The 19937-nt window shown below is 40.1% G+C and overlaps 1 protein-coding gene across 9 annotated transcripts in view; it reads left to right on the top strand.

Annotated features, from left to right (window-relative positions):
- SETX (senataxin) overlaps positions 1-19937 on the top strand; it is a 109918-nt gene that overhangs the window by 4930 nt on the left and 85051 nt on the right. For 7 of the 9 annotated variants that reach the window (XM_055541474.1, XM_055541472.1, XM_055541467.1 and 4 more), the window contains 2 exons: positions 3833-4016; positions 18690-18900. In XM_055541474.1, coding sequence (XP_055397449.1) covers positions 3833-4016; positions 18690-18900 — 395 coding nt within the window. Of the gene's footprint in view, positions 1-3054; positions 3216-3832; positions 4017-18689; positions 18901-19937 lie in introns of all 9 variants that reach the window. The other 2 variants (XM_055541470.1, XM_055541469.1) reach the window with 1 other exon arrangement.

The raw sequence follows: 19937 nt of genomic DNA, 5'->3' as shown, positions 1-19937 counted from the left end.
GAGGAGCTATGGAAACAGATGTTTCTGTTGTTGATGGACTCTAGAGCACTGTTCTGTGTTCTGAATTCCCTTCTTACCTGTTGTATGGCAGTAACTTCCATCTACTTTGAGAAAATTTATAATTTTGCTTTCTGGAATGTGGAACTAGGCTAGCTCTTTGAATGAGTTGAGTAAAAATCAAACTCCATAATTTTTTTTTCCTTTGACAGCTCATGAGGGATCTTACATGTACCTCCTGCCTTGGAAGTGTGGAGTCTTAATCACTGGACTTCTGGGGAGGTCCCTCCATAATTTTCTTAATAGAAGGTTTCTTTTGCTAACTAACCCTTAATATTTATTGGAAGGACTGATGCTGAAGCTGAAGCTCCGGTATTTTGGCCACCTGATGTGAAGAGCCGACTCATTGGAAAAGACCCTGATGCTGGGAAAGATTGAAGGCAAAAGGAGAAGGGGGTGGCAGAGGATGAGATGCTTAGATAGCATCACTGACTCGTGGACATGAGCCTGAGCAAACTCTGGGAGATAGTGAGGGACAGGGAAGACTGGCATGCTGCCGTCTGGAGGGTTGCAAAGAGTCGGACACGACTTAGTGACTGAACAACTGTTTAATAGTTAAAGTATACAGCATTTTATTTGTATTTCAGTATGTTCATTTCTTCAAAGTTTCAGTTGACTGCAGTCCATTACCTGCTCAAATCAAGGTTGAAGCAATTGATGTTTGAGAAATCTCCCCTAAGTTTTGTTTTCTGTTTCCACACCCTGTAGAAAGTGAAACTTAATAAATTAGATTTCATCAATGGGAAAAACCCAGCTTGTGCAGACTTTCTGGTATTATAGTACTGTTTTTTAAGGTATAAGAAGTTTTTTGAAATTTATATTCTGCAGAGACATAGTGACATCGTGTCCATTATATTACTCCGTATTCCCTTGTTTGCAGCACCCTTAAAAAATGTTATTGAATTAGAAGTAGTGTCAAGAAAGGGCAAGACTCTCCAGTCTAACTCACATATTTTTTGCTTTTCAGAGGAGGACTGTGTAATTCATGTTATCTTTTTGCTCTGCTTTTCAGGAAGCTCCTAAATTAGGACTTAGTGAAATTTTTTCTAAATCAGTTTTGATTTCTCTCTCTAAATCTCCTTTTAAAATGTCCTTTTTTATATGTACTTTGATGTTGAAAGCTGCCCTGAATTCTTTTCAGAAGCATGAAAAAAAATGCAGTTAATATTTAATTAATTTAAAAATCCAGTTCACAAGGCATGCATGTTTTTGATTATCCAGAAGTTATAAGATTTGTCAAGATGTGATCGATCTCCCATTAGCAGAGTTTATTCATTCTGAATTTTAGGGTGATATGCATTTAAAAATTTCACACATTGAAGTTTCTGTCCCCAAATAAGCAATGACTTGAATCATATTTCTTAACCTTTTGTTGTCCCTTCTCCCTCTCTGAAAGGAAGCTTTTTAGGCATTTCTGTCCTATGAATTTCCCATAGATTTTAATAGCACCAATATATTACATACCTCTTTATGTATATCTGCTTTATACATAAAAAGAGTGAGACTTTTTTTGTGTCCCACTAGTTTTCATCCTTGAGAATGTTGTCCCTCCTGATGAGAATGAATGGTTTAAGTTCATCCAGTGAGGAAATGAATTTCATTGGGTTTACAGATGGGTTTGTAACTTTCCCATTAGGCTGATACTGTACATTCATTAGATAGTTAATGTTTCAAATCAAGGTTTCAAATGAAGTTTGTTGGGTAATTTCCTGGCCCAGTTCCCAATAAAACATAAAACGTTTTCATAGTATAAAACACTTGGTTTGATTTCACTTGGGTGTGGTTTTCTTTTTTGTCGTCAAAGACAGCTCATAGCTGTTTGGATAATACCTTGTCTGATGTTTTTCTTGGGGATAGACTGGGGCTGTGGTTTTGGGCAGTATATTGCAGAGTTGAAGTTCCTGCCTCATCACACTGTGTCAGGGGTTATCAACATGGCTTAGCACCGGTGATATTAACCTTGATGACTTGGTTAAGGTTTTGTTTGCCAGGCATCTCCACTGTATGTGTGATTTTCACTTTTCATTGAAAGTGTTTCACCAAGTCCAGCCTTGACTCAAGATGAGATTAAGCTCCACTTCTGGAATAGGGAGTATCTATATTATTTGCAGTTGTTTTATAAGAAAAATTTGTCTCTTTCTCCACATTTGTTTATTCATTTGTATCAGTATGGATTCATGTATATTTGTACTGTGGCTTATAATCCAATAGTACACTATTTTGTTACTCAAAATTCTTTCAGCTTTGGCCACAGGGATCAAGTTGGTGGCTAATATGTCCCTTTGACATGCTCCCATCCATCTGTGTTTTGAGCACTTTATTTCTGTTGCTACAAGATGCCCCAGACTCACTTATATTTTCCCTGCCCCAGCCTTTTGTTTCAGTGCAAAACATGTGCTTTCTGTTTAGCCATAGTATACTGCTTACTGACAGTGAACTTTCTCTTTGCTTTTATATGCATTTAGTGGCATCTTAGCTTGCTTTTATTACACCTCATTAGAACTGGAGATGTCTTTGGATTTGGCTTCCACCCTGTTTGCTAATCCTCTGCTTCATGCCATCTGTAGTTCTGATAAACTTGACTCGGTTTTCCTTCAAGCCTTTGACATATTTGGTTCTTGGGATTTCCTCTTGTTTCCAGGTACCATCTTGCTACTTTGTTCTCTTTGAGACTGCTGGGATTGGGGAAATTAATTTTATCTTAACTCTTTTTACTTGAGTTTGGATGGTGGAGGCTCTGATGGTATTATACCAATCCAAAATTGGAAACTATCAAAAACTCAGTAGTATGAAAGTATGAAACTCAGTAGTAATAGGCTTGTAGCTGTTGTATTTGTAGCCATTATGGTTTATACTAAATTGATGAGCAGTGAGTTATGGGCAGCAATTTATACACACACGTGCAAATTCATATATGTACTTTCTAACCAATAGAAAAAATTCTTCTCTGTATGAAGTTTTGTTATTGGTGTGGAGTAATATTTATGGATTTTTTAGGTTTCCAGGAATTTCTGGAAGATGGCCTCAGAGAATGTGAAAGGTTTCCTGAGCTTTTGACTTGACTCCGTCCAGTACATGATTTAGAACACTCCAAAGTCTGTACTTTATTTTTGGCTGTGCTTGGTCTCAGTTGCTGCATGGGCTTTTCTCTAGTTGTGGTGAGTAGGGGCTATTCTTCATTGCAGTGCTCAAGCTTCTCATCATGATGTCTTCTCTTGTTGCAGAGTATGGGTTGTAGGGCACTCGGGCACAGTAGTTGTGGCTCCCAGGTTCTAGAGCACAGGCTCAATAGTTATGGTACACAGGCTTAGTTGCTCCAAGGCATGTGGAGTCTTCTTGGACCAGGGATCGAACCTCTGTCTTCTGCATTGGCAGGTGGATTCTTCACCATTGAACCACCAGGGAAGCCCTCCAAAGTCTGCGCTTTGAGAACATTGATAAATCTGTTTCTGTATATTTTCCATCGGTACTGAGTAGTTTGGAGCCTTCTTTATAGCACAGCTGTATGTCACCTTTTGATGTTTGTTACTAACTGCTTTCATTGCATTATTTTTCATATATCACAGATAAAAGTTTTTACAAGTAGTCTCAGATTGAGGTTAGCCAGGGATTGGTAAGCTGGCCAGCAGAATGTTCTGGATGTGATGGAGGCACATTTTAAGTTGAAGACAGGATCATTAGTAGGAAGTGTACCCATTCTCTACCAGCATAGTCCTGATGAAGTGTTGTGTCATATTTTCCTTTAATTTTTCAATGTCTTCTTTTCTGGGTACAGGTGCAGAATGAGTACATGTTGTTGGTGTACCCCAGGTGGTACTTCCACCACTGACTTCCTGCAACGCTATGCATCCAAGACCCACTCCAGTGAATTTAAGACAGCTGATGAAGACCTCTGCTACTGCTTGGAGTGTGTGGCTGAATACCACAAGGCAAGGGAGGAATTGCCGTTCTTACATGAGGTAATTTATATGAGGTGGGCAGTTTTTTCCTGAGCTTGATAACTAGGAAGGGGATACATTTGAACTGTATTGGAAGCATTCAAGGACCTTGACAGTATGATTTAAACTGTGAAGGTTAAAGTACTGCTAGTACCTAACTCATTACCTGTAGAGAGTGGGTGCTAAGTAATTGCTTATTGACTAATGGAATTGAATTGACACCTAAAGCAGAATTTTATAATCCTCCTTTTACAGTAATTTTATATAAAGCACTTTTATGAAATGATGTATGGTTTTTTTTTGGTTCCATGTTTTTATGTCATTGTGTTTGACAGTGTTACAGGCAGGTGTTTGAATGGCCAATAGTTATTTTTTTTTTCTCTTTTCATTTTTAAAAAAAAATTTAAATTATTTCTTTTAATTGGCGGCTAATTACTTTACACTATTGTGGCTTTTGCCGTACATCGACATGAGTCAGCCACGGGTGTACATGTGTCCCCCCATCCTGAACCCCCCTCCCATCATCCTTGCCACCCCATCCTTCTGGGTTATCCCAGAGCACTGACTTTGAGTGCCCGTTACACTGGTCATCTGTTTTACGCCTGGTAATATACATATTTCAATGCTATTCTCTCAAATCATCCCTTCCTCGCCTTCTTCTACGTAGTCCAAAAGTCTGTTCTTTACATCTGTGTCTCTTGTGCTATCTCGCATATAGGGTCATTGTTGCTGTCTTTTCTAAATTCCATATATATGCGTTGATATACTGTATTGGTGTTTCTCTTTCTGACTTACTTCACTCTGCATAATAGGCTCCACTTACATCCACCTCATTAGAACTGACTCAAACGCGTTCTTTTTTTATAGCTGAATAATAAATATTCCATTGTGTATATGTACCAAAACTTCATTATCCATTTGTCTGCAGTGGACATCTAGGTCCCATGTCCTAGCTGTTGTCACTGCAGTGAACATTGAGATACATGTGTCTCTTTCAATTCTGGTTTCCTCAGTGTATATCCCCAGCAGCGGGATTGCTGGTTCGTATGGCAGTTTTATTTCCATGTTTTTAAGGAATTACCACACGGTTCTCCATAGTGACTGCCAATTTGCATTCCCATCAACAGTGTAAGAGGGTTCCCTTTTTTCCACACGCTCTCCAATATTTATTGTTCGTAGACTTTTTGATGGCAGCCATTCTTACTGGCATGAGATGGTACCTCATTGTGGTTTTGCTTTGAATTTCTCTGATAATGAGTGATGTTGAGCATCTTTTCATGTGTTTGTTACCCATCTGTATATCGTCTTTGGAGAAATGTCTGTTTAGTTTTTTGGCCCACTTTTTGATTGGGTCATTTAGTTTTCTGGTATTGAGCTGCATGAGCTGCTTATATATTTTGGAGATTAATTCTTTGTCAGTTGTTTTTGTTTGCTGTTATTTTCTCCTATTCTGAAGGCTGCCTTTTCACCTTGCTTATAGTTTCCTTCGTTGTGCAAAGCTTTTAGGTTTAATTAGATCCCATTTGTTTATTTTTGTTTTTATTTCCATTACTCTGGGAGGTGGAATCATAGAGGATCTTGCTGTGATTTATGTCAGACAGTGTTCTACCTGTGTTTTCCTCTAAGAGTTTTATAGTTTTTGGTCTTACATTTATATCTTTAATCCATTTTTAGTTTATTTTTGTGTATGGTGTTAGAAAATGCACTAGTTTCAGTCTTTTACAGATGGTTGACCAGTTTTCCCAGCACCACTTGTTAAAGAGATTTATCTTTTCTCCATTGTATATTTTTGCCTCCTTTGTTGAAGATAAGGTGTCCATAGATGTGTGGGTTTATCTCTGGGCTTTGTATTTTGTTCCATCGATGTCTATTTTTGTGTCGGTACCATACTGTCTTGATGACTAGCTTTGTAGTATAGTCTGAAGTCAGGCAAGTTGATTCCTCCAGTTCCATTTTTCTTTTTCAAGATTGCTTTGGCTATTCAAGGTTTTTTGTATTTCCATACAAATTTTGAAATTATTTGTTCAAGTTCTGTGAAAAATACTGTTGGTAGCTTGATAGGGATTGCATTGACTCTATGAATTGTTTCAGGTAGTATACTCATTTTCATTATATTGATTCTTCCAGTCCATGAACATGGTATATTTCTTCATCTATTTGTGTCATCTTTGATTTCTTTCATCAGTGTTTTATAGTTTTCTATATATGTCTTCTGATTGTTTAGGTAAATTTATTCCTAAGTATTTTATTCTTTTTGTTGCAATGGTGAATGGGATTGTTTCCTTAATTTTTCTTTCTGTTTTCTGATTGTTAGTGTATAGGAATGCAAGGGATTCTTATGTATTAATTTTATATCCTGCACCTTTACTATATTCATTGATTAGCTCTAGTAATTTTCTTGTTGTGTCTTTAGGATTTTCTATGTAGACGATCATGTCATCTGCAAACTGAGAGTTTTACTTCTTTTCCATTCTGGATTCCCTTTATTTCTTTTTCTTCTCTGATTAGTGTGGCTAGGACTTTGAAAACTATGTTGGAATAGTAGCGGTGAGACCGGGTGTTCTTGTCTTGTTCCTGATTTTAGAGGAAATGCTTTCAGTTTTTCACCATTGAGGATAATGTTTGCTGTGAGTTTGTCATATATGGCTTTTATGTTGAGGTATGTTCCTTCTATGCCTGCTTTCTGGAGAGTTTTTAAATCATTAATGGGTGTAGAATTTTGTCAGAGGCGTTTTCTGCATCTATTGAGATATACCATATGGTTTTTATCTTTCAGTTTGTTAATATATGGTGTATCACATTGATTTGCAAATATTGAAGAATCCTTGCATCCCTGGGATAAAGCCCCCTTGGTCATGATGTATGATCTTTTTAATATGTTGTTGGATTCTGTTTGCTAGTATTTTGTTGAGGACATGTGCATCTATGTTCATCAGTGATACTAGGCTATAGTATTCTTTTTTTGTGGCATCTGTGTCTGATTTTGGTATTTGGGTGATGCCAAATTCAGATTTAAATTGAAGAAAGTAGGGAAAACCACTAGACCATTCAGGTATGACCTAAATCAAATCCCTTATGATTATACAGTGAAAGTGAGGAATAGATTTAAGGGACTAGATCTGATAGATAGAGTGCCAGATGAACTATGGACGGAGGTTCATGACATTGTACAAGAGACAGGGATGAAGACCATCCCCATGGAAAAGAAATGCAAAAAAGCAAAATAGTTGTCTGGGGAGGCCTTACAAATAGCTGTGAAAAGAAGAGAAGTGAAAAGCAAAGGAGAAAAGGAAAGATATACCCATCTGAATGCAGAGTTCCAAAGAATAACAAGGAGAGATAAGAAAGCCTTCCTCAGCGATCAATGCAAAGAAATAGAGGAACACAACAGAATGGGAAAGACTAGAGATCTCTTCAAGAAAATTAGAGATACCAAGGGAACATTTCATGCAAAGATAGGCTCGATAAAGGACAGAAATGGCATGGACCTAACAGAAGCAGAAGATATTACGAAGAGGTGGCAGGAATACACAGAAGAACTGTACAAAAAAGATCTTCACAACCAAGATATTCACAATGGTATAATCACTTACCTAGAGCCAGACATCCTGGAATGTGAAGTCAAGTGGGCCTTAGAAAGCATCACTACGAACAAAGCTAGTGGAGGTGATGGAATTCCAGTTGAGCTCTTTCAAATCCTAAAAGATGAGGCTGTGAAAGTGCTGCACTCAATATGCCAGCAAATTTGGAAAACTCAGCAGTGGCCCCAGGACTGGAAAAGGTCAGTTTTCATTCCAATCCCAAAGAAAGGCAATGCCAAAGAATGCTCAAACTACCGCACAATTGCACTCATCTCACATGCTAGTAAAGTAATGCTCAAAATTCTCCAAGCCAGGCTTCAGGAATACGTGAACCGTGAACTTCCTGATGTTCAAGCTGGTTTTAGGAAAGGCAGAGGAACCAGAGACCAAATTGCCAACATTCGCTGGATCATGGAAAAAGCAAGAGAGTTCCAGAAAAACATCTATTTCTGCTTTATTGACTGTGCCAAAGCCTTTGACTGGATCACAATAAACAGTGAAAAATTCTTCAAGAGATGGGAATACCAGACCACTGGACCTGCCTCTTGAGAAGCCTATATGCAGGTCAGGAAGCAACAGTTAGAACTGGACATGGAACAACAGACTGGTTCCAAATAGGAAAGTACGTCAAGTATGTCAAGGCTGTGTATTGTCACCCTGCTTATTTAACTTAATGCAGAGTACATCATGAGAAACGCTGGGCTGGAAGAAGCACAAGCTGTAATCAAGATTGCCAGGAGAAATATCAATAACCTCAGATATGCAGATGACGCCACCCTTATGGCAGAAAGGGAAGAGGAGAGGAACTAAAGAGTCTCTTGATGAAAGTGAAAGAGGAGAATGAAGAAGTTGGTTTAAAGCTCAGCATTCAGAAAATGAAGATCATGGCATCTGGTCCCATCACTTCATGGGAAATAGATGGGGAAACAGTGTCAGACTTTATTTTTTGGGCTTCAAAATGACTGTAGATGGTGATTGCAGCCATGAAATTTAAAGACGCTTACTCCTTGGAAGGAAAGTTATGACCAACCCAGATAGCATATTGAAAAGCAGAGACATTACTTTGCCAACAAAGGTCCGTCTAGTCAAGGCTATGGTTTTTCCAGTGGTCATGTATGGATGTGAGAGTTGGCCTGTGAAGAAAGCTGAGCACGGAAGAATTGATGCTTTTGAAATGTGGTGTTGGAGAAGACTCTTGAGAGTCCCTTGGACTGCAAGGAGATCCAACCAGTCCATCCTAAAGGAGATCAGTCCTGGGTGTTCGTTGGAAGGAATGATGCTAAAGCTGAAACTCCAGTACTTTGGCCACCTCATGCGAAGAGTTGACTCATTGGAAAAGACTGATGCTGGGAGGGATTGGGTGCAGGAGGAAAAGGGGACAACAGCGGATGAGATTGCTGGATGGCATCACCGACTCAATGGACGTGAGTTTGAGTGAACTCTGGGAGTTGGTGATGGACAGGGAGGCCTGGCGTGCTGCAATTCATGGGGTCTGAAAGAGTTGGACACAACTGAGTGACTGAACTGAACTGATAGAATGAGTTTGGGAGTTTACCTTCCTCTGCAATTTTCTGGAAGAGTTTGAATGGGATGGGTATTAGCACTTCTCTAAATTTTTGCTAAAATTTACTTGTGAAGCCAGGTTCTGCACTTTGGTATGTTGGAAGATTTTTTATTACAGTTTTGATTTCTGTGCTTGTGATGGGTCTGTTAAAGCTTTTCTGTTTATTCCTGGTTCAGTTTTTGTAGGTTATACTTTTCTAATAATTTGTCCATTTCTTCCAAGTTGTCCATTTTATTGGTATATAATTGCTTATAGTAGTCTTTGATCTTTTGTATTTCTGTGTTGTCTGTTGTGATTTCTCCATTTTCATTTCTAATTTTATTGATTTGATTCTTTTTTTTTCCTTGATGAATCTGGTTAAAGGTTTGTCTATTTTATTTATCTTCTCAAAAAACCAGCTTTTACTTTTGTTGATTTTTGATATAGTCTCCTTCGTTTCTTCTTCACTATATTTCTGCTCTAATTTTCATGATTTCTTCTACTAACTTCAGGATTCTTTTCACTTTTTCTGGTTGCTTTAGGTGTAAAGTTAGGTTGTTTATTTAATGTTTCTCTTGTTTCTTGAGGTAGGCTTGTGTTGCCATGAGCCTCCCTCTTAGCACTGCTTTTACCAAACCCCATAGGTTTTGGAAAATTATTGCAAATTTTAGATTTAAATGAAGAAAGTAGAGAAAACCACTGGACCATTCATGTATGACCTAAATCAAATCCCTTGTGATTATACAGTGGAAGTGACAAATAGATTCAAGGGATTAGATCTGATAGAGTGCCTGAAGAACTATGAACTATGGATGGAGCTTCGTAACATTGTACAGGAGGCAGTGATCAAGACCATCTCCAAGAAAAAGAAATGCAAAAAGGCAAAATGGTTGTCTGAGACGGCCTTACAAATATCGGTGAAAAGAAGAGAAGCTAAAGGCAAAGGAGAAAGGAAAGATACACCCATTTGAATGCAGAGTTCCAAAGAAGAACAGGGAGAGCCAAGAGATCCTTCCTCAGTGATCAGTGCAAAGAAATAGAGGAAAACAATACAACGGGAAAGACTAGAGATCTCTTCAAGAAAATTAGAGCTACGAAGGGAACATTTCATGCAAAGATGGGCACAATAAAGGACAGGAATGGTATGGACCTAACAGAAGCAGAAGATATTGAATAGAGGTGGCAACAATACACAGAAGAACTATACAAAAAAGATCTTCATGACTCAGATAACCACTATGGTCTAATCATTCACCTAGAGCCAGACATCCTGGAATGCGAAGTCAAGTGGGCCTTAGGAAGCCTCACTACAAACAAAGCTAGTGGAGGTAATGGAATTCCAGTTGAGCTGTCTCAAATCCTGAAAGATGATGCTGTGAAAGTGCTGTACTCAATATCCCAGCAAATTTGGAAAACTCAGCAGTGGCCACAGAACAGGCAAAGGTCAGTTTTCATTTCAATCCCAAAGAAAGGCAGTGCCAAAAAATGTCAAAGTACTGCATAGTTGCACTCATCTCACATGCTAGCAAAGTAATGCTCAAAATTCTCCAAGCCAGGCTTCAACAGTACATGAACTGTGAACTTCCAGATGTTCAAGCTGGTTTTAGAAAAGGCAGAGGAACCAGAGATCAAATTGCCAACATCCACTGGATCATGAAAAAAGGAAGAGTTCCAGAAAAACATCCATTTCTGCTTTATTGACTATGCCAAAACCTTTGACTGTGGATCACACAAACTGGAAAATTCTTCGAGATGGAAATACCAGACCACCTGACCTGCCTCTGAGAAATATGTGTGCAAATCAGAAAGCAACAGAAATGGACACGGAACCATAGGCTGGTTCCAAATTGGGAAAGGCATCAAGGCTGTATATTGTTACCCTTCTTACTTAACTTGCAAAGTACATAATGGGAAATGCCAGGCTGGATGAAGCACAAGCTGGAATCAAGGTTGCTGGGAGAAATATCAATAACCTCAGATACGCAGATGACACCACCCTTATTGCAGAAAGTGGAGAACTAAAGAGCATCTTGATGAAAGTGAAAGAGGAAAGTGAAAATGCTAGCTTAAAAGTCAACATTCAGAAAACTAAGATCATGGCATCTGGTCCCATCATTTCATGGCAAATACATGGGGAAACAGTGGAAACAGTGGGAGACTTGCTTTTTTGGGTTCCAGAATCACTGCAGATGTTAACTGTAGCCATGAGATTAAAAGATGCTTACTCTATTGAAGAAAACCTGTGACCAACCTAGACAGCATATTAGAAAGCCAGAGACATTACTTTGCGAACAAGGATCCACCTAGTCAAAGCTATGGTTTTCTAGTAGTCATGTATGGATGTGAGACCATAAAGAAAGCTGAGTGCCAAAGGACTGATGCTTTTGAACTGTGGTGTTGAAGACTCTTGAGAGTCCCTTGGACTTCAAGAAGATCCAACCAGTCCTTTTAAAGGAAATCAGTCCTGAATACTCACTGGATGGACTGATGCTGAAGCTCTTGTACTTTGGCCACCTGATGAGAAGAACAGACTTATTAGAAGAGACCTGATGCTAGGAAAGATAGAAGGCTGGAGGAGAAGGTGATGACAGAGAATGAGATGTTTGGATGGCATCACTGACCCAATGGACATGAGTTTGAGCAAGCTCCGGGAGTTGGTGATGGATGATAGGGAGGCCTGGTGTGCTGCAGTCCATGGGGTCGCAGAGAGTCAGACACAACTGAGCAACTGAACTAATAGGTTTGGGATTGTCTTGTTTGCATTTGTTTCTATGCATATTTTTATTTCCTTTTTGATTTCTTTCTTGATCTGGTTATTCAGAAGCATGTTGTTCAGCCTCCATGTTTGTATTTTTAATAGTTTTTTTTTTTCCATCTAATCTTACCATATTGTGATCAGGAAAGATGCTTGAAATGATTTCAGTTTTTAAAAATTTCAGTTCAGTTGCTCAGTCATGTCCAACTCTTTGCGACCCCATGAATCGCAGCATGCCAGGCCTCCCTGTCCATCAACTCCCGGAGTTCGTTCAAACTCACGTCCATCGAGTCGGTGATGCCACCCAGCCATCTCATCCTCTGTCGTCCCTTTTTCCTCCTGCCCCCAATCCCTCCCAGCATCAGAGTCTTTTCCAATGAGTCAACTCTTCGCATGAGGTGGCCAAAGTACTGGAGTTTCAGTTTTAGCATCATTCCTTCCAAAGAACACCCAGGACTGATCTCCTTTAGGATGGACTGGTTGGATCTCCTTGCAGCCCAAGGGACTCTCAAGAGTCTTCTTCAACACCACAGTTCAAAAGCATCAATTCTTCGGCGCTCAGCTTTCTTCATAGGCCAACTTTCACATCCATACATGACCACAGGAAAAACCATAGCCTTGACTAGATGGACCTCTGCTTTTGAATATGCTATCTGGGTTGGTCATAACTTTCCTTCCAAGGAGTAAGCATCTTTTAATTTCATGGCTGCAATCACCATCTACAATCATTTTGAAGCCCAAAAAAGAAAGTCTGACACTGTTTCCCCATCTATTTCCCATGAAGTGATGGGACCAGATGCCATGATCTTCATTTTCTGAATGTTGAGCTTTAAGCCAACTTTTTCACTCTCATCTTTCACTTTCATCAAGAGGCTTTTTAGTTCCTCTTCCCTTTCTGCCATAAGGGTGGTGTCATCTGCATATCTGAGGTTATTGATATTTCTCCCAGCAATCTTGATTCCAGCTTGTGCTTCTTCAAACCCAGCATTTCTCATGATGTACTCTGCATAGAAGTTAAATAAACAAGGTGACAATATACAGCCTTGATGAACTCCTTTTCCTATTTGGAACCAGTCTGTTGTTCCATGTCCAGTTCTAACTGTTGGCTTCCTGACCTGCATATAGGTTTCTCAAGAGGCAGGTCAGGTGGTCTGGTATTCCCATCTCTTGAAGAATTTTCCACAGTTTATTGTGATCCACACAGTCAAAGGCTTTGGCATAGTCAATAAAGCAGAAATAGATGTTTTTCTGGAACTCTTCCTTTTTCAATGATCCAGCGGATGTTGGCATTTGATCTTTGGTTCCTCTGCCTTTTCTAAAATTTACCAAGGCTAAATTCATGGCCCAGGATGTGATCTGTCCTGGAGAATGTTCCATGTGCACTCGAGAAAAAGGGGAAATCCATTATTTTTGGATGAAATGCTGTATAGATATCAATTAGGTCTGACTGTCCATTGTATCATTTAAAGCTTGTGTTTCCTTGCTAATTTTCTGTTGATCTATCCATAGGTGTGAGTGAGGTATGAAAGCCCCCCACTGCTACTTTGTTACTATTAATTTCCCCTTTCATACTTGTTAGCATTTGCTTTACATATTGAGGTGCTCCTATGTTGGGTGCATATACATTTATAATTGGTATATCATCTTCTTGGATTGATCCTTTGATCATTATATAGTATGTCCTTCTTTGTGTCTTATCATGCTCATTTTATCTGATACAAGTATTCCTAGTCCTGCTTTCTTTTAGTCTCCATTTGCATAAAATGTCTTTTCCAGCCCTTTGCTTTCAGTATATATGTGTTCCTAGGTTTGAGGTGGGTCCCTCAAACATATAGGGGTTGTTTTTGCGTCCATTCAGCCAGTCTTTGTGTTTTGGTTGGAGCATTTAACCCATTTACATTTAAGGTAATTATTAGTAAGTATGATCCTGTTACCATTTACTTGGTTGCTTTGGGTTTTCTTTTTTTTTAATAAACCTTTTCTGTGTTTCCTGTCTAGAGAAGATCCTTTAGCATTTGTTGAAGAGCTGGTTGGTGGTGCAGAATTCTCTCAGCTTTTGCTTGTCTGTAAAGCTTTTGATTTTTCCTTCATATCTGAATGAGATCTTTTCTGGGTAGAGTAATCTTGGTTGTAGGGTTTTCTCTTTCATCACTTTAAGTATGTCCTGCTATTCCCTTCTGGCCTGAAGAGTTTCTGTTGAAAGATCAATTATTATCCTTATGGGAATCCCCTTGTGTGTTATTTGTTGCTTTTCCCTTGCTGCTTTTAATATTTGCTCTTTGTGTTTGATCTTTGTTAGTTTGATTAACAAACTAATAAAGTTTTGGGTTGTTTTGCCTTGGGTTTATCCTGTTTGGTATTCTGGATTTCTTGGACTAGGTGGCTATTTCCTTCCCTATTTTAGGGAGGTTTTTGACTATTAAGTATTTTCTCATGGCCTTTCTATTTGTCTTCTTTTGGGACACCTAGGATTCGAATATGGGGGCATTTAGCATTGTCCCAGAGGTCTCTGCGATTGTTCTTATTTCTTTTTAATTCTTTTTCCCTCTCTGCTTCATTTATTTCCACTATTCTATCTTCCACCTCACTTATTCTCTCTTCTACCTCTGTTATTCTCTTGTTGGTTCCCTCCAGAGTGCTTTTAATCTCAGTTATTGCATTTTTCATTACTGATTGACTCTTCTTTATTTCTTCTAGGTCCTTGTTAAACATTTCTTGCATCATCTCAATCTTTGTCTCTAGTCTTGTTTATCTGTAACTCCTATTTTGTTTTCAAGATTTTGGATCATCTTTACTATCATTATTCTGAATTCTTTTTCAGGTAGACTGTCTCCTATTTTGTTTGATTTAATGGGTTTTTATCATGTTCCTTTATCTGCTGAATATTTCTCTACGTTTTCATTTTGTTTAGATTGCTGTGTTTGGGGTGCCCTTTCTGCCGGCTGGAAGTTCGTGGTTCCTCTTAATTGTGGAGTTTGCTCACTGTGGGTGGATTTGGACTAGTGGCTTGTCAGGGTTTCCTGGTTGGGGGAGCTTGTGTCTGTGTTCTGGTGGGTGGAGCTGGAGCTCTTCTCTCAGGAGTGCATTGAAGTGTCCAATAGTGAGTTTTGGGGTGCCTATGGGTTCAGCATGGCTTTGGGAAGCCCATCTTTTAATGTTCAGGGTTGTGTTCCTGTTTTGCTGGAGAATTAGTGTGGTTTGTCTTGCACTGAATCTTTTTGGCTTTTGGGTGGAGCTTGGTTTTAGTGTAGGTATGGAGAATTTTGCATGAGCTCTTGCTATTAAAAGTTCCCTGGAGTCAGGGGTTCTCTGATGTTTTAAAGTTTTGGAGTTAAGCCTACTGACTATGGCTTTTGGTCCTTTTCTTACAGTAATCTCAAGACTTCTCCAACCATACAGCACAGAAGATTAAACCCTTAGGTTAATGGTGAAACAATTCTCCATGGCCAGGAACACCCGGAGAGATACACAGAGTTATATAGAGAAGAGAATAGAGAGGAGGGAGGTAGAGGTTACCAGGAGGAGAAAGGGGAGTCAAAAGGAGAGAGAGCATTCTAGCCAGTAATCAAATCCCTTAGTGAAAATGGATACTGAAGATGAGATTCTTAAAGGTACAAAATTGATAACAAAAAGAAACAAAGATTAAAAACCTAGAGTAGAGGTTAGACTCTCAGAAATGCAATATAAAAAATATAAAACAAAATCACAAAAATTTTAAAAACATATATATGGAATTTGATTTTTTTAAAAAGCTTTTTTTTTGGGGGGAGTGTTAATAGTAGGCTGTAAAAATGAAAGTTAAAGGAGTAAATAACTCAAAGTTTTAAAAAACTTAAAAAGTGGTAATAGTAGGCTCCAGTTTCATCCACCTCATTAGAACTGATTCAAATGTATTCTTTTTAATGGAGCCTATTATACTGAGTGAAGTAAGCCAGAAAGAAAAACACCAATACAGTATACTAACGCATATATATGGAATTTAGAAAGATGGTAACAATAACCCTGTGTACGAGACAGCAAAAGAGACACTGATGTATAGAACAGTCTTATGGACTCTGTGGGAGAGGGGGAGGGTGGGGAGATTTGGGAGAATGGCATTGAAACATGTAAAATATCATGTATGAAACGAGTTGCCAGTCCAGGTTCAATGCACGATACTGGATGCTTGGGGCTAGTGCACTGGGACTACCCAGAGGGATGGTATGGGGAGGGAGGAGGGTTCAGGATGGGGAACACATGTATACCTGTGGCGGATTCATTTCGATATTTGGCAAAACTAACACAATATTGTAAAGTTTAAAAATAAAAAAAAAAAAAAAAAAAAGATCACACACACAAAAAAGTGGTAATAGTAAAAATATATCTAGGATTTTCTCTGGTGTTCTTGTGGGCATTGTGGGGTCAGTTCGGTGTCAGATAGTCCTTTGTTCTGGCTTGTACTTGTTCCCGAGGTCTACAGGTGCCTCAAATGCACTGTCTCGGTATTAAGTGCAGGGTTTTAGTTTGTTGCACCTGTCACTTCCAGAGTGGTTCCTCTTCCTTTGTTTATTTTGGCTTCCTCTGTTCTCAAGTCTCTTCAGTGTCTAATTTCTGCTCTGTCAGAAGGGGTGAAGGTGGCCACTTATTTAGGCTCACTTGTTCAGATGTGTTGTGGGAGGGAGGGATACTGCAACAAAAACTGCTGGCACGTGTAGGGAGTGCTCACAATGGATGGACCACACTGGGTTTGCCACAGCCCGAGACAGTGTGTACTTCCCGTGTGCACACTACTCAGGCTCCAGGGTGCTCTGCAAGGGCTCTGTCCCAGGTGGGCCCTGCGTTTTGTGCACTTTCCATGTCTCTGCTGCTCAGGTTCTTGGGCGCTCCACAAGGGCACAGACCCAGATGGGCTGTTTGTTTTGTACCCTTCCCAAGTCCGAGCAGCTCAGGTGACCGGGTGCTTGGTGAGCTCACCGTCTCAGGTGGGCCAGGCATCTGACTCGCCTCCCCGGTCCTGGCTGCTTGGTTTCCTGGGTGTGCTACAAGAGCAGAGTCCCAGGTGTGCTGTGTGTCTCCCTTGGAGAGCTGATCAGGCTGTGACACTCCTGGTAGAGGTCAGCCATCCAGGATCCCAGGAAGACACGGTTAGCAGTTGGGAGCCTGTTCACAGTTTGGTGGAAGATGTGGACTCTGGGGCCAAGATTGAAGCAGCACTTTGCCTTCTGGCTCTGGCTGTTGGATGCCTCCCTTCGGCCTCCGGAGATGGAGGGCCGTATATGGCAGCTGGCTTGCTGTCCTTTGGTATTTGCTCAATCCTTTGTTCTGTGAGCGTGCCAGGGGTCGCTATGCAGTGTTAGAGCCTTTTGCGGGAAAGGTGTTTTTTAATTTTTTTGTCTCTGGCCATCTCATGGTTTGGGTAGCTGTCTCATACGAGCTCCTCAGATTGTCTTCAGGACATTTGGGCCTGGACCTTACCCTAAGGACCAATGATGCAGCCTGCGCCTCCCTGCGCAGTCCCCAGTCACTGGTGGCAAACGCAAGCATCTGTGCCACTTCTCCATCTCCACTTAGAGTTGCGGTTAGGCACGTATTCTGTGGGTTTTTTTTTTTTTCTTGGCCTTCCAGTTACGTTGCCCTCTGAGATTCCAAAACTTCCCACAGACAGGCATGTGAGAGGGTTTCCCACTGTGTGGAAACTTCTTCACGACTCCCTCCTCAGGATGGTCTCCGTCCCTAAATCTTTTGTCTCTGATTTGTCTTTTATATTTTGTCCTACCTCCTTTCAAAGAGATTGGGCTGCCTTTCTGGATGCCTGATGTCCTCTACCAGCATTCAGAAGTTGTTTTGTGGAAGTTGCTTAACATTCAGATGATCTTCTGATAAATTTGTGGGGGAGAAAGTGGTCTGCCTGTCCTATTCCTCTGCCTTCTTGGGACCACTCCTCTCTCTCTCCATTTTTTTTTAATGGGTGGGTGGTATAAGTCAGTGAAGTGAAAGTGTTAGTTGCTCAGTCATCTCGTGACTCTTTGGATCCCATGAACATGTAGCAGCTTCTCTATCTATGGAATTCTCCAGGCAGGAATACTGGAGTGGGTAACCCTTCCTTTCTCCAGGGAATCTTCCTGACCCAGGGACTGAACCTTAGTCTCCTGCATTGCAGGTGGATTCTTTACCACCTGAGCTACCAGGGAAGCCCCCAAAATCAGTAAAGAGAAGCATATTTTTTATTGATAGTAACCAAATGAAACACAATTTTAAATGTGTGGCTTTGAATATTTAGTTTATTACATGTATCTGATGGAAAATGGAACACAGACCATAGAGATATGTATAATACCATGAAGAGGAGAGGGGATGATTACTTACGAACCTACTGAGAAAACTTTGACATGTACAGAATTCTCTAGCTATGAACCTAAGTAGTGGCTTTATGCTAAAACTGATGTTTCAAGGTGGTTACCTCTGGCTGGAACATTAAAGGGGAGTCACAAAAGGCCCAGCTTGTGCCTTAACAAAGAAGCTCCACCTTCTCCTTTCCAACAGAGTGTAGTTGACAGAGATATTGATGTATTTATAGCAAAACTCCACAAAAGCAATGTTTTAAACATCTCATACTCTGTGTGCTCATGTTCCTGTATCATAAAAGCCACATAAAAGTCTCTAAGCCATGTTTAGTGACTGTTTTCTTTAAATAAATCTAATATGTGGTGTTAGTACTTCTTTAGACTTCTGAATTTTTATACTCAGGAAAAAGCTTTCTAGAAGGATCACTGCATGCAGTATATTTTGTTGATAATAAGATACAGAGCACATGGTTCATTTTTCTTTTCCTGTAGGTTTTATGGGAATTAGAAACCTTACGTCTCATAAATCACTTTGAAAGATCCATGAAGGCAGAAATTGGAGATGATGATGAGTTATATATAGTAGACAACAACGGAGAGGCACAGCTGTTCGATTTCACTGGCCAAGACTTTGAAAACAAGCTTCGAGTTCCTCTTCTTGAAATACTAAAATATCCATATCTGCTTTTACATGAGCATGTCAGTGAGTATCTTGGATGTTTTCACAGTTGTATCAGTTTTATTTTAAGAATTGTAAGAATTTTGGTTATCTGTACTGAAAAATCTGTTCCTTAAATGTATAATTAGGGTACTTGGTATTTTTTCCAAACATAGTAAAGTGAATTACACAGTGAATACCATATATATACCACATAGATGATTCTACACTTGCTAACATGTAACTCTACTTGCTTTATCTGTCCATTTATTCATCTGTTCATTCAGTTAATTTTTATTCTTTGAATCTGCTTATAGCAGGGTTTCTCAGACCTGACACTGTTGACATTTTGAACTAGATAATTCTTGGTGGGTGGGCCTGTAGGATGTTACAGGAACATCCCTGACCTCTCTCCACTAGATGTCAGTAGTGGCTTTCTCTCCCTTCTGCCCTGGTTGTGACCACCAAAAATGTCTCTAAAGTAAAAGTAAATGCCGCTCAGTCGTGTCCGACTCTTTGCGACCCCATGGACTGTAGCCTACCAGCTTCCTCCGCCCATGGGATTTTCCAGGCAAGAATACTGGAGTGGGTTGCCATTTCCTTCTCCAAAAAATGTCTCTGCTGCTGCTGCTAAGTCGCTTCAGTCGTGTCCGACTCTGCGACCCCATAGACGGCAGCCCACCGGGCTCCCCTGTCCCTGGGATTCTCCAGGCAAAAACACTGGAGTGGGCTGCCATTTCCTTCTCCAGTGCATGAAACTGAAAAGTGAAAGTGAAGTCGCTCAGTCGTGGCCGACTCTTCGCGACCCCATGGTCTGCAGCCTACCAGGCTCCTCCGTCCATGGGATTTTCCAGGCAAGAGTACTGGAGTGGGGTGCCATTGCCTTCTCCAAAAAAAAAAATGTCTCTAGATAGTGCCAAATGTCCCGTGGGAGTTGAGGGGTGGGGCCAGAGAGAGGCAAAATTGCCAGATTCAGAACTACTGGTCGGTAGTAGTTTTTAGTAATTACTATGACATAGCATATTATAACTGCCTAGATTCTGGTCCTTTGTATTTGCATTTCTTAATACAAATCTCTCGAA

The sequence above is a fragment of the Bubalus kerabau genome, chromosome 11, assembly GCF_029407905.1.
Source record: "Bubalus kerabau isolate K-KA32 ecotype Philippines breed swamp buffalo chromosome 11, PCC_UOA_SB_1v2, whole genome shotgun sequence".
Lineage (NCBI taxonomy): Eukaryota > Metazoa > Chordata > Mammalia > Artiodactyla > Bovidae > Bubalus > Bubalus kerabau.
Note: the sequence above shows the minus strand (reverse complement) of the source record. Positions and strands in the feature narration are given on the sequence as shown.